This window comes from Hyposmocoma kahamanoa, unplaced genomic scaffold (genome assembly GCF_003589595.1).
Source record: "Hyposmocoma kahamanoa isolate Upper Pololo Valley unplaced genomic scaffold, ASM358959v1 65, whole genome shotgun sequence".
Lineage (NCBI taxonomy): Eukaryota > Metazoa > Arthropoda > Insecta > Lepidoptera > Cosmopterigidae > Hyposmocoma > Hyposmocoma kahamanoa.
Window position 1 is genome coordinate 11,871,154 of NW_020653853.1, and position 13,025 is coordinate 11,884,178.

At 45.4% G+C, this 13,025-nt stretch overlaps 1 protein-coding gene across 2 annotated transcripts in view; it reads right to left on the bottom strand.

Moving 5' to 3' along the window:
• Positions 1–1,977: 1,977 nt before the first annotated feature.
• LOC113231368 (nuclear pore membrane glycoprotein 210) overlaps positions 1,978–13,025 on the bottom strand; it is a 40,215-nt gene continuing 29,167 nt past the window's right edge. For both annotated transcript variants that reach the window (XM_026465659.1, XM_026465661.1), the window contains 4 exons: positions 12,397–12,578; positions 11,453–11,645; positions 4,236–4,703; positions 1,978–3,952 (listed from right to left, as the gene is read on the bottom strand). In XM_026465659.1, coding sequence (XP_026321444.1) covers positions 3,729–3,952; positions 4,236–4,703; positions 11,453–11,645; positions 12,397–12,578 — 1,067 coding nt within the window. In that variant the 3' untranslated portion in view covers positions 1,978–3,728. The remainder of the gene's footprint in view (positions 3,953–4,235; positions 4,704–11,452; positions 11,646–12,396; positions 12,579–13,025) is intronic.

Sequence of the window (13,025 nt, forward strand, 5' to 3'; positions counted from 1 at the left end):
TCTCTTCTAGTTTTACATGGAAGTGGAAAAATGTTAATTATTATTACTACTAGATAAGGCGATTATCACACAGTTCCGCGCCAACGGTGTACGAAGCTGCGTTTTTTAACGTTGTACCAAAGTATCTCAGTTTGTGTAGAAAACACGCGTCGTACAACACACTGACAACGCGTCTCGCTCAACTGAGTGCGGGGCGCATGATCCGTCGTCCCACGCATTTCGCTGCGTGGTGCGGGGCAGTGTGATAATCGCCTAATAAAGAACTGACGGAAATGATTATATTTGTAATGTCTGTTTGTACATACATCAATATTTTAATCAAGTCTTAATGACTTCATTGTTTGTTTAATTTGTTTCTCAAAAGTAGAAATCATGTCTTTAATCAGATATGTAACACAATCATGTTTCAATAAAGATATTTAAAACCATCACCAGTTTATACATGAATTTTCTAAAGACAAATTTTCCAATGAACTTAAATAAATGCGATTGTTTCCATGACAACTGCAGTACTTCACAAATCTAAAAAATACAACATACAGAACACACTATCTGTAAAATTAAATTAATTCACGCATTAAGCGTAAGTAACAGACTGGATACGATGCTTACATTCTAAGGTCATCAGTAATCACAGCAACATTAACAACAAAATGCATTATTTTCTAGAATACCAAGTTATACCTAATGTGTAGCAAAAACTTCTCGGCCGTCATGAGAAAATGGACAAACTGAATGTGTTATACAAAAAGAGCTTGACAATTTTATCGATGATTTCCTTTAAAAAATCATCGAAAATGGTAGTATAGCCTGCTATAACAGCAATTGATTGAAATGATCACTTATAAAGTCATCGTCCATATGGGCAAAACCGGGTGGGCTGAGCGACCGCCCACGCGGACGCATCGGTGTGCTCATCACGGAAAGCCGAGCCATATCTATTAAACCCGGGAACGGACTTTGGAATCTGGAAACATGGAGGGGAAAGGTGGAAACTGCAGGGTAAGTGGGTGGCAACTTCAAAAATCGTATTTTGTTGGATTGAAAAAATGTAACTAAACTCAAAAACTCCAGACCTATTGCTATTAAATGATGAAAAAAATTTGTAATCGTTTCTTTCGTGTCATTGATAATTAAAAAAATACGACTCGGGAAGTTGTGAAATTATGCCTATTGGTAATATTTTAAAGGAAAATTACAAGATGTGAAATTTTTCTTTACACTTTTACACCATTTTTATACACATTTCGAACCAAATGATTCTAGACGCCTAAAATAACAGTATATTCATAGTCGAATTCTCAATCTTTCCGCTACCTAAAACACATTCTTAACTATATCACAATTCAATAAAGGAGCCCGCAAGTAGTACAAGCGATGTGCTAGGAAGTAACAGTCTAATCTGATAGTCAATATGACTTTCAGAATTAAATATCCTTTAAATTTCATAACCCATTCAATTTATTTAAATTTCTCAGAAAATGTTCAGACTCATATTTCATAATGAATTTAAAACTACAGACTACAAGGGCAGATTCAACTAATTTCAGCAATAAATAACTGTCTCTTGTATCAGTCATCAGGTGAAACTGGTAAATTTTACCTTTTTTTAATTTAAAAATTAAAAAATATTTATTCCATCATTATATCCTATTTAATAAACATTCGTCAGGCAGATTCCACCAAGAAGTGCGTGTAAAAACGTCATAGGTTCCCCTTTCAAATCATGTTGTTCACAAGCCCTTACAATTTTTAAAAGAACCACCTTTTGTACAGTCAATGCCCTAAAATACCTGACCCCCTAACCGACTATTTAGTTCTGAGTAGAGATGGGAAAAACTGTTTATTTTTTAAACGTTACATTGTACTTTTTTTTTAAAAGTGTGCTTTTGTAAACGCTTTTCACTTAAACACTTTTTAGTTTAAAGTTTACAAAATTGTTTAGAAAAATATTATAATATGTTAAAAAAAGCTTGCAATGTTTTATTGATAACGAAAAGTAAGAGCAACCACTGAAGGTTTAAAGATAAGTAAGTTTATTTGTAAAACTTGAGTTTTATTTTCATTTTTAAAATTATTAACATTGATGAATTAATTTGGTTAGGAAACAGATGTCGGGACTGAAAACATAAGCACGTTGTAATTGTTGAGTATTGAACTGACCAACGCTTTCGCTTAAATTGAAAAGTGTTTTTTAAGTACTTTTCGTTTAAACGTTTCGTTAGTTCTGAATGGATCAGTGCGAAAAAAAATGTTAAATAAACTTAATCTCTAAAATTATTTTGATATGACTTCCTTCTTGGATCATTAGTGAATGACGTTTTAAGAAACTTTTTAAACTGATTTGATCTTTAATTACGTTACACAAATACAAATTTTAAACAAAAATTGGGATTCCTTTATACTTATGTATTGAATACGTAAGAAGGGTCTCAGAAGAAAAAGGTCCACTAGGGGGTCTGGTATCTTAGGGCATCGACTGTACTACCTTAAGAACTTGATTGGTTAGGTAACTGGTCAAATGTATTAAACATTGCCTACTAGACTAATGATTTATCGGGCTGATTCTCCTGAGAGTAATGAATAAAACATTTAAAAAATAACATGAGTAGAAAAGACCTGATCCGAGATTTTTGTCATCCAAGTAACCGAAAATTATTTAATAACATTATGTATTAAGTTTTTGTTTCCCTACAGCTTTAAACTTATATAGTATGTGGAGTTGTGGTTAATTACGTAGTCAACTTTTTAAACTATAAATTTTAACGCTATAATACCAATAAATGACTTAAGACAAAATTTTCTACAATGCTTGTTTTACGTGTCCTGCCTGTACATAATTAGTTGCAAAAGGTATTTAAATATAAAAGATGAGAAACTAGGACCATATGCACTCGCTTGATACAGTGAACTCCTTAACAGTGCAGGAAAGTTACGTTGGAAATTCGACCCTGATTTAAGGACCTTTCAAAAAATACGTCACTTTCATATGGGGTACAGAAATGTAATACAGTGCCCAGAGGTAGTGGCAAGTGTGACTAGGTCGAATGTGACATGAAAGAGAGAAGGGTCCAAAGCCCGCGTTTACGTGACGTAATTTATTGATAGGATCTTTGACACGATATCACACAACGCTGCATTTTAATACTATCAATTTGAACAAAATTTTTGGTACATAAATGCTTGGTAGTGCAAAACAGCGTCATGCAATATCATAACTATTTAAAAATACATACTAATCACAACTGTGACCTCTAAGCTAAATATGTAAGTGAATGTAGGGCGTTTATCCAAGTTTCATACGGATATTTTACATGGACACAAATATTTCGGCACGTATATATAAAGTGTAATACAATACTTTGAATAAAATTGTTCTGTTTTCGTTCTACGGATACGGATCACCATAAGTTTTTAAGAATCGGAAAAAATACTTCCTGTACACTCGAGTCACATCTAAAGATACACAATATGTCAAAATTCTTTCTTGACAACTTTTCTTTACATCATTTTCATAGCGTTCTAATTCATATTTAAAACAAGCGATGGTATATATAGCTTAGTCTGTGGCTCAGTGTACGCGTAACTCATTTTAAATACTACGATAACTTGCGAATGGTCCTATTCTTACATCTACAAATTATAAAGCCCAGTGAGGGTTAAAAACACAAAAAAGTTCAAATAACACTAAAACACTTACTTAGATGAGTAAAATGAGATTATCACTGCTATAGAAACCTTGAATGCATCCGTGTTGAATTAGGCGAGAAACTGTTATCTGGTAGGACACTAGCATCGCCGTATACGGGCACTGAGGGGCCGGATGATGCGTATGGACTGCGGGCCCACGTACGTGAACGGTTGAGGGGCGGGGTTGACTCAGGAGGTAAAACTGACGGAGGCGGCTCTTTGTTAAGTGTGATGTTGGACTTTTGTTGCATTTTTGTTTGTACTGCAAAGATAAAGCTGTATTATTAGTACACATATGACATTCTTTTTAAAATGGGAAGTCTTAGGACATGGTTTTCATGCAAGTTTTTAATCTTCAATTATTTGCACGTTCTTAAAGTTCACATATATTTAAGAAAACAGTTGGAATAGAGTTTGACTTATGATTTCAGTGGCAAAGATTAAAATATAATAAGTACGATTGAAAACGTTTAGGTAAAGTAATATCCTAATAAACCTGTTACAATTCTTATTGTCTTCATTAAAATATTAAAATAAAAACTTACAAAATAATAATCCCGCAGCGACCGCGGCGATGGACACGAGAGTCGTAAGGTAAGGCATCATAAGCGAAATCACAGCTCCCAGCAACGTTCCGCATGTCATGTCACATTCTCTGTCCACTTCCACCCTTACATCCTGTGCAGTCAACTTCGATTTTACTATCACCCAGCCAATACCACATGCGACAACTTCAGCCTTCACTAATACATTTATTTCGTTCTCCTTTACGTTAGGTTCGATCTTCAGTCCGGGTGATACAGCATAACGTATGCTTTTCAAGGCTAAAGGATGTCCGGTTATACTGAAAATTGGGTTAGCTTCTCCTAGTGACAGCGTGTTTGAAGAGACTTTTATGGGTGGTAAGACTAATACTCGTGTACATGTACGGTAGACATCCCATTCCGCGCATAGTTCTACTTCGGAAGCTTCTGTTATTGGTGATGTTGGGATTATTGAACAGCCGAGCTGACCTGAGAAAATCATAAATTAAAACATATAAATATCTAAGATGACTGCACAATCTAGAATTTAAATATTACTATATGAATGTTCGTTGATTTTTAGTTGAAAAAAAAAAGGGGAAAAAAGATATTAGTAGCAGTAAAGTTCCTTGTGAAAGTGTTGGTCCAGGGTAGTACTACCCTCCCCCCCGTCTTTGCTCACCTTGTCGCGGTGGGGCTCAGTAGCTGCAGGCAAACCAGCCTGTAGTGAAGCTAAGAAGCAAACGGAGGGCCCTTCCGCATGTCCCTCTGATCAGCAGAGGGCATAGCGGAGAGGCCAGGCGGATGCTCAGTATGAGTGTTTGCAGGTTCGTTGTCGCAAGATACGCCCACTAGATATGGTGGGTACCGGTTAGCCGGGGCGGACCAGTGAATCGGAAGAGTAGAGCATACACATATGCTCTTTAAGCAGAAGGTAATGCCTTTCGCTTTGCGGGACGCGTCGGTTTCTAGACGGACTGTGGCCTCAGCCAACGGCGGGCAACCCGTAATCCCACATTGAGCGGGACCGGGGGTCCTTCTCTTACAGAGGAGGGCCGCGAGGAAGACAACCTCTCTAAAAATTACCACAATCTCAAGTTCCGGCGCTCGGCGATGGGATGTATGGCTGGAGGGTATCGAGTCAATAGAGCGCCCCCCCTATGGGGAGGTAACCCCTTTTTAAAAACCATGAACAAGGCAAGTTTGGAAAATGATCCCCAGGCGGGCCCCCGAAAAGGGGAATCCCGCCCATCCGCTTCGGCGGATGGCAGCCCCTCGTACTCTGGGGGGGGGGGGCAAAAACTGCCTCGTGAGTCAGCGGGAAGCCGACTCCCGTAAACACAACCTGGCATTGAATAAGGATACGAATATTGAACAAGTTGCGGTTATAATCGACCAGATGGCAGTGTCGGAGACCACGGAGGAGTCCGCTACCACCATCGACATGGACAGAGCCGCAGTGGTGCAAGTTGCGCGCCTGCCGTGGTCTAGGGAAAGTCACCAAGAGATTATAGGCTCTCGGCAGGATCTTCGATCGGACTCGGACACGAGTATACAAACGTCGGCATCAGAGCGGGCATCAGATACTACGAACCGCTTTTGGAGCTCTAAAAAAGGAAGGAAGCGACAAAGATGCATATCTCCTACAGCATCTTCTAGTAATGGAGAGCAGAGGGTGAATCCATTACCATCCAAAGAATATCTGGCTCAAAAGCGTAATGAAGCACGTTTGAGGGCCGAGATTGAAATTGAGGAGCAGGCCCAAGCTGTTAGTGCAAAACGGGCTACTCTAGGGCGTCAAGTAACAGCACAAGATTGTGACTCACGGACGGCTGCCGCTTTGAACAAGCAAGTTGTAGATGATGTTGACATCATACTGAAAGTGGCGACCAAGTCGAGGAACCTAAAGGGCACGTTTCAACGTGCCCTGAAGGACGCGACAGAGTCCATCAAGACAGCAGTGGAGGCTCTACACAATAGATCCTCCAATGAAGAGACGGCTAAACTACAGGCTGACAATGAGCATCTGCAGAGAGAAGTGACAGAACTTCGCAGGGAATTAACGGAACTCCGTAAAGAGCTGCGGGATGTCCAAAAGAGCTCGGTCCCTCAATCTCCTGCTCAGCCATCGTCACAACGAGTGGAGGTGTCAGAGTCGTTGTGTCCGCTGGATAGTGGGTTCGTGGAAGAGCTGACACGCTCCGTAATGATCCAAGTTGGAGGTATGGTGAGTGCGAGACTGGAGACACTGGAGGAGAGACTGCTTCCTGAAAAACGCCTTCGCCCGCCACTCGCAGCTGATCAGAGGCAGGGAGTGGTGCCAGCTCATTCAAGGCACCATCCAGTGGCTGGAAGTTCAAGGAAAACAGTAGACCTTAGCGGCCAGAAAATAACTAAAGGAAAGGCCTCTAAAGGTAAAGCGGTAGGAAAGGTCCAGGTAGCATCAGGTCCTCCAACAAATAAAGGGGCGAAGGACCCTTTGAACCAGTCGGGTTCTCGTCCTCCTGCAAGAGGTCCACAAGAGCCGGAATCTCGCTCCTTCCCACCGGAAGACTTGCCAAGAGACGAGGGATGGACAACGATGGTGAGGCGACGTGGCAGGGCCGCGGCAGTTTCCCAACCGGGTTGCTCCCAAAGGTGGTTGCTCATCCTAAGACCCAATCTGTGAAGTTGCGCGCCCCTAAGTCTGCAGCTGTAGTCATTACACTGCAGCCAGGGGCTGAGGAGAAAGGCATAACGTATGCCAAGGTCCTTGCTGAAGCGCGAGAAAAGGTGGATCTCGCCAGCTGCGGGATTACCGGCCTGAGATACCGGCAGGCAGCTACTGGGGCACGTATGTTGGAAGTACCGGGCGCAACGAGTGGTGAGAAGGCGAACAACCTTGCCCAAAAACTGAGGGAATCACTCAACGCAGGTGTTCCGACCTGTGAAAAGGGCAGAACTGCGCATCTCAGGTCTAGACGAATCCATTTCTGTCACGGAGCTGACCGCCGCCGTAGCCAGCTACGGGGGCTGCTCCGTAGACTGTATCAAAGTCGGAGAAATCCGACTTAACTCCCAGGGGATCGGTGCCGTCTGGGTGCGTTGTCCCGTCACCGCAGCCAAAAAGCTGGAGACAAGTGGTCGCCTGCTTGTTGGTTGGGTTGCAGCACGAGTAAAGCTGCTGCAACCCAGACCTATGCAGTGCTACCGGTGCCTTGAAAAGGGGCATGTGCGCGCACAATGCACTACAGAAATCGATCGCAGTGATCTATGTTACCGCTGTGGTCAACCCGGCCATCAGGCGGCCAAGTGTACTGCCGAGCCCAAATGCTCATTGTGTGTAGCGGCTAACCGACCTGCGGGTCACAGGATAGGGAGTAAGTCGTGCTCCCCTCCTAAACCAAAGAAAGGAACAAAAGCGACTACAAATACGTCAGCTGCTGTCACTCCGGCAGCCAACAGCCGCTCAAACGGGGGCAGAGGAGGCAATGGTCATAAATTAACTCATCAATTATGACTCTTCGTCTCCTACAGGCGAATATTAACCACTCCGCCGGCGCGCAGGACTTGCTGCTGCAGAGCATGGCGGAATGGCAGGTAGAAATAGCTGTAGTCGCCGAGCCATACTACGTTCCTCCCAGAGATAACTGGGTAGAAAGCGTGGATGGCTTGGTGACCATCATTTCCTTGATGGCCTCTGGGTTTCCACCTCTCACGACGATCGCGAAGGGAAGGGGGTATGTGGCTGTCCAATGGAGAGAAATAGTACTCATAGGAGTGTATTTCTCTCCAAATAAATGCCTCGCCGATTTTGAGGCATTTCTGGACGGGGTTGGGGCCCTTATAGGGCAAACCCTGCCTCGTCCAACTCTCCTCGTGGGGGACTTCAACGCGAAGTCCTGGGCGTGGGGATCCCTCTGAAGGCCTCTTGGTGCTTAACCATGGATCGGTCAATACGTGTGTGCGACGACAGGGTGGATCCATTGTGGACATTTCGTTCTCATCTCCTGCTGTTGCACGCATGGTTCGGAATTGGCGGGTCTTGGAAGGGGTGGAGACGCTGTCGGATCACTTATATATTCGATTTGACGTCTCCACATCTCCTATGACCCCAGCCAATCGTCGTCATCTTCGTACTCCGACGCCCACGCGATGGAAGCTGGAGACTTTAGACCGGGAGGCGCTTATCGAAGCCTCAATTGTGCAGTCGTAGCTTGCGCCTCCGGTCGAGGCCGTGGAGGTTGAGAACGAAGCGGAATGGTTCCGGGACGCCATGTCGCAAGTATGTGACGCAAGTATGTCGCGAGTCAAGCCTCAACCTCCTAAGCGTCGTGTGTACTGGTGGTCTCAGGAGATTGCAGATCTCCGTACAAACTGCGTTGAGGCGAGACGCCAGTACATAAGACACCGTAGACGGCGGCGCCGCAACGCTGAGGTGGAGGAACAGTTGTATGGGGCATACAGACAGTGTGTTACGACTCTTCAGCTGTCCATCTCCAACGCTAAGGCCCGGGCAAAGTCTGAGCTACTCGAGACTCTCAGTCATGATCCGCGGGGACGCCCTTATAAGGCGGTAAGGGGTAAAATCCGCCCCTGGGCCCCTCCATTGACAGAGAGTCTCGAACCCCAGCTGCTGCAGGATATTGTATCAGCCTGTTTCCTAACAGAGCAGAACACCAGCCTCCGGTGATGGCACTTCCTCGAGAAGTGGAACAAGAAGACATCGATATGCCTGTACCCCCTGTGACACAAGGAGAACTTGGTGCGGCCATTTTAAGACTCAGAGCCAAAATCAGGGCTCCGGGCCCTGATGGCATTCCTGGGCGTGCATGGGTATTGGCCCTAGATGCTCTCGGGAACCGGTTCCGACAGCTCCTTGATGCCTGTTTGGAGACGGGCCGGTTCCCAAGTATGTGGAAGACGGGCAGACTCGTGCTTTTGAGGAAGGACGGACGCCCCGCAGATTCTCCCTCTGCCTACCGTCCAATTGTCATGCTGGATGAGGCCGATAAACTGTTTGAGCGAATCATAGCTGGCCGCCTCATCAGCAGAGACGGTCCCGACTTATCCGACCATCAGTTCGGTTTTCGGGTAGGACGGTCAACGATTGACGCCATCATTCGCGTCAAGGCCTGTTCGGAAGAAGTGGCAAACCATGGCGGGGCAATGCTGGCGGTGTCTATAGACATCGCCAACGCGTTCAATTCCTTGCCGTGGGGTTGCGTTGGGGAAGCACTGAAGTACCATGAGGTGCCTCCCTACCTACGTCGGATCGTCGGGGCCTACCTGTCTGAGAGATACATTTCATACCCTGGGCGGGAGGGGCGGTTGTTGCAAACAGTAATGTCGTGCGGAGTCCCGCAGGGGTCGGTGCTAGGACCGCTCCTGTGGAACACCGGATTCGATTGGGTGTTACGGGGAGATCTCCCTCCGGGCGCCAGCATGATCTGCTACGCAGATGACACGTTGGTGATGGTACGAGGTGAGACCTTCGCGGACGCTGCCCGTCTTGCCACGGAGGCGGTGGCACAGGTTGTCGGTAGAATAGAGATGTTGGGACTCCGGGTGGCGCTTAACAAGTCGGAGGCCATGTGCTTTCATGGCCTTCGGCGGGCGCCGCCACGGAGTTCTCATGTCACTATCGGTGAGACTCGCATTCTCGATCTCGATGGAACTTCCGCGAACACTTTACTCGCATGATCCCTCGTTTAATGGGAACGGCTGCTGCTTTAAAGCGGCTGATGCCCAACCTCGGAGGGCCCAAAGCGGGCAGCCGTCGCCTGTACATGGGAGTGGTGCGCTCGATGGCTCTATATGGGGCTCCCGTCTGGTCTGACGCCCTTACAGAGAAAAACATCGCACTCCTGAGGAGATCTCAGAGGGTGATGGCGGTCGGGGCTATCAGAGGATATCGCACCATATCCTATGAGGCGGCGTGCTTGTTAGCGGAGTCTCCTCCCTGGGATCTGGAGGCGGAGGTCTATGCAGCCATGTATCAATGGCGCATTGACCTCCGTCTCCGTGGCGAGGATTCCACGCTGCAGGAAGTGCAGTCGTGGAAGTTTCATGCGCGTCAGTCCCTGCTTAGAAAGTGGAGGGGGCGACTGGCCCAACCCAGAGCCGGGAGCTGGACCGTGGAGGCTATCCGTCCGGTTTTTGAGAAGGGCGCATGGGTCCTTGACTATCCGGCTGGTGCAGGTGCTTTCCGGGCATGGTTGCTTCGGAAAGTACCTGTGTCATATAGCCCGGAGGGAACCATTGTGGCTGCTGTGAAGACACGGCACAGCACACGCTGCAAGTGTGCCCAACCTGGGCCAATGAGCGCCGTGAACTTGTTGCCGCAGTGGGGCACGACCTGTCACTCCCTGCAATGATCAAATCAATGCTGGAAAGTGACAGGTCGTGGAGGGAGGTAGTATCCTTCTGCGAACACGTAATGTCGCAGAAGGAAGCTGCGGAGCGGGAGAGGGAGGCTACCACCCTTCTTCCAATCCGCCGCAGGAGAGCAGGGCGTCGGAGGAGGCACTATCATGCCCTCCTTCAACCCCCACAACAGGGGTTTTGGCGGTGGACGCGGGGGCGTCCGCAGCCCGTAATGTATAGATCCCGAGGTGGCGCGCGCGGTATTCCTGCGTGCCCCTGTAAGTGTTGAATGGGGTGGTGTTTCTCCAGCTCCACCTCAACGGGAAGGGGCCCTCGGCTGAGGGCCAGCGCCGTCGGGACCGCGGAAGAGTGCGAAAGCGTTCCCGTAGTCCCGGCAAAAGGTGCAGGGACGGAACACCGTGGGGTTTTAGTCGGTAGAAGTCCGACATGATCTCTCTGTTGCCCCCGCAGCAGAGAGATATCCATGAGGATTTCCCCCAAGTAAAAAAAAAAGGGTAGTACTACCCTACTACAGTACACACAGTACAGTACAGTACTGCCTTACCTATTTCTGCCACCAAGCATTAATGTCAGCATTACTGTGTTCCGGTTGAAGGGTAAGGTTGCTGGTGAAATTACAGGCATATGGGATTTGTCAACTTATGTCTCAGGATGACGGGCGCAGTGGCAGTGCCCCTCAGATCTTTGCAATTTGAAGCTCTGAGTGGCACAGCAACTGCTTTGGACAGGCGTGTAGCTTACCATCAGGCGCACGACTTGTTTGTCCCGTCACTTGATGTTATAAAAAAAAGATATACAGTAAGTATATTTGTAAATAATAAAAGTGATGAAATATACCTTCAACTGTAAAGAGAATGTTATAAAACACATACCACTTGCAATATCCAAAACTGCCTGGGCCGTATGCGGCGGTTTCGTTCGACATTTAAACGGAAGTTCGACTTGCACGCCTTCTAACGCGTATTTTTGGTCTTCGACGCATAGTAGGGGCCCAGATATTAAACCGGATGACTCGATGGAGAGAGGCACCATTGCCGATGGCCATTCACCGGGAACGAACTCAAACTGAAATAAAAAATGTATTGAAATAATTTACTTGTATCTTCCCATAAATGTTATAGAAAGGTGAAGGTGAAGCTGTGAACAAGGTTCCATTAAATCACCTAACGATTATGAGAAACCAATTGAGAGCATCATCAGTGATATACAATTCTATGGTACAAGGTCAAGGGCACATCAAAACTAAAGATTTAAATTTAACTCTATGGTGCTCACGACAATAATGGTCCAAAGTGTACATAAATACTGATCTGTTGAAACGTTATTGACGACCGTCAAAACCTAACGTTAAACGCATTACAGCTTCCCTGAATTACACTTACAGCTTATAGTTACTTCTCCATTTTTAAGCAATGAAATATTATAGGAGGTTAATGCGGAATAGTGTATTTTACAGACATCACTATTATACAATAAACAACATCACATACGTTACTCCGATCAAAAAGTAAGTAACTATAGCACTTGTGTTTTGGGAATCGGAAATAACAAGGGTACCACAAACATCCAAACCTGAGACAATATAGAAAAGTTAGTTTGTCTACATTGACTCCGCCGAGGACGGGAAAGGTCATCAAAATTAACTATAATAGGATATTAAAAACTATTATAAGATCAACAATAATCCCAATAAAAGTGACCGTGAGTATGGGACAGGGAAGTTCAATTATTATTGGTGAGTGCTATACAAAGGAAACTTCTTTTATTAATTAAAAAAAGGAACTTGACAATCTAGGCATAAGCAACCGGCGCTTACCTTTTGTATGGGAATTTGATGCACAGTATAAATGTTGGTACTGCGGTCCATGCGCAATACATGCTTAGCGGACACATCACGGCTGAGTACAGCTAAAGTGACACCGCTGCCTTGGTGAAGAGTTACGCCGGGAGGAGCTCGCCAACCCACGCCTTCGAGACATATCGCCCAACCGCCAATAGCTGGAAACACACAGGCATCGGAAAACCGTGAGCAAGTACGGCATGCATCTGCCAACATTCGACCCATATAGTCGAATGGTTGAAAGGGTTAAAGGAAATACAACAATTGTCCCAGTAGGTACTGTAGAGATCGCTTATCAGTATCTGCATCTCACAGCGCATATGGCAGCTAGCGATAACCACAAGTTTATTCTACAAATTTAAATTCCGTTAACTTTTGATTACCTATCTATCACATTTCGACTCAGTAACCACATACGAGATCTTATTTTTAATGGCATTATTTATATGCTTTTAAAATATTAAACTGCATATCATATTTATAGCATACAGTCAGGGCCATTTCAGCTCAAACAGGTATGACCAGTATAAAATTTTCTTTTTGTCTATAAATGTGTTTATATCAAAGAGTAATAATTTAAGTTCTATGTGCTTTTGTGTTATACC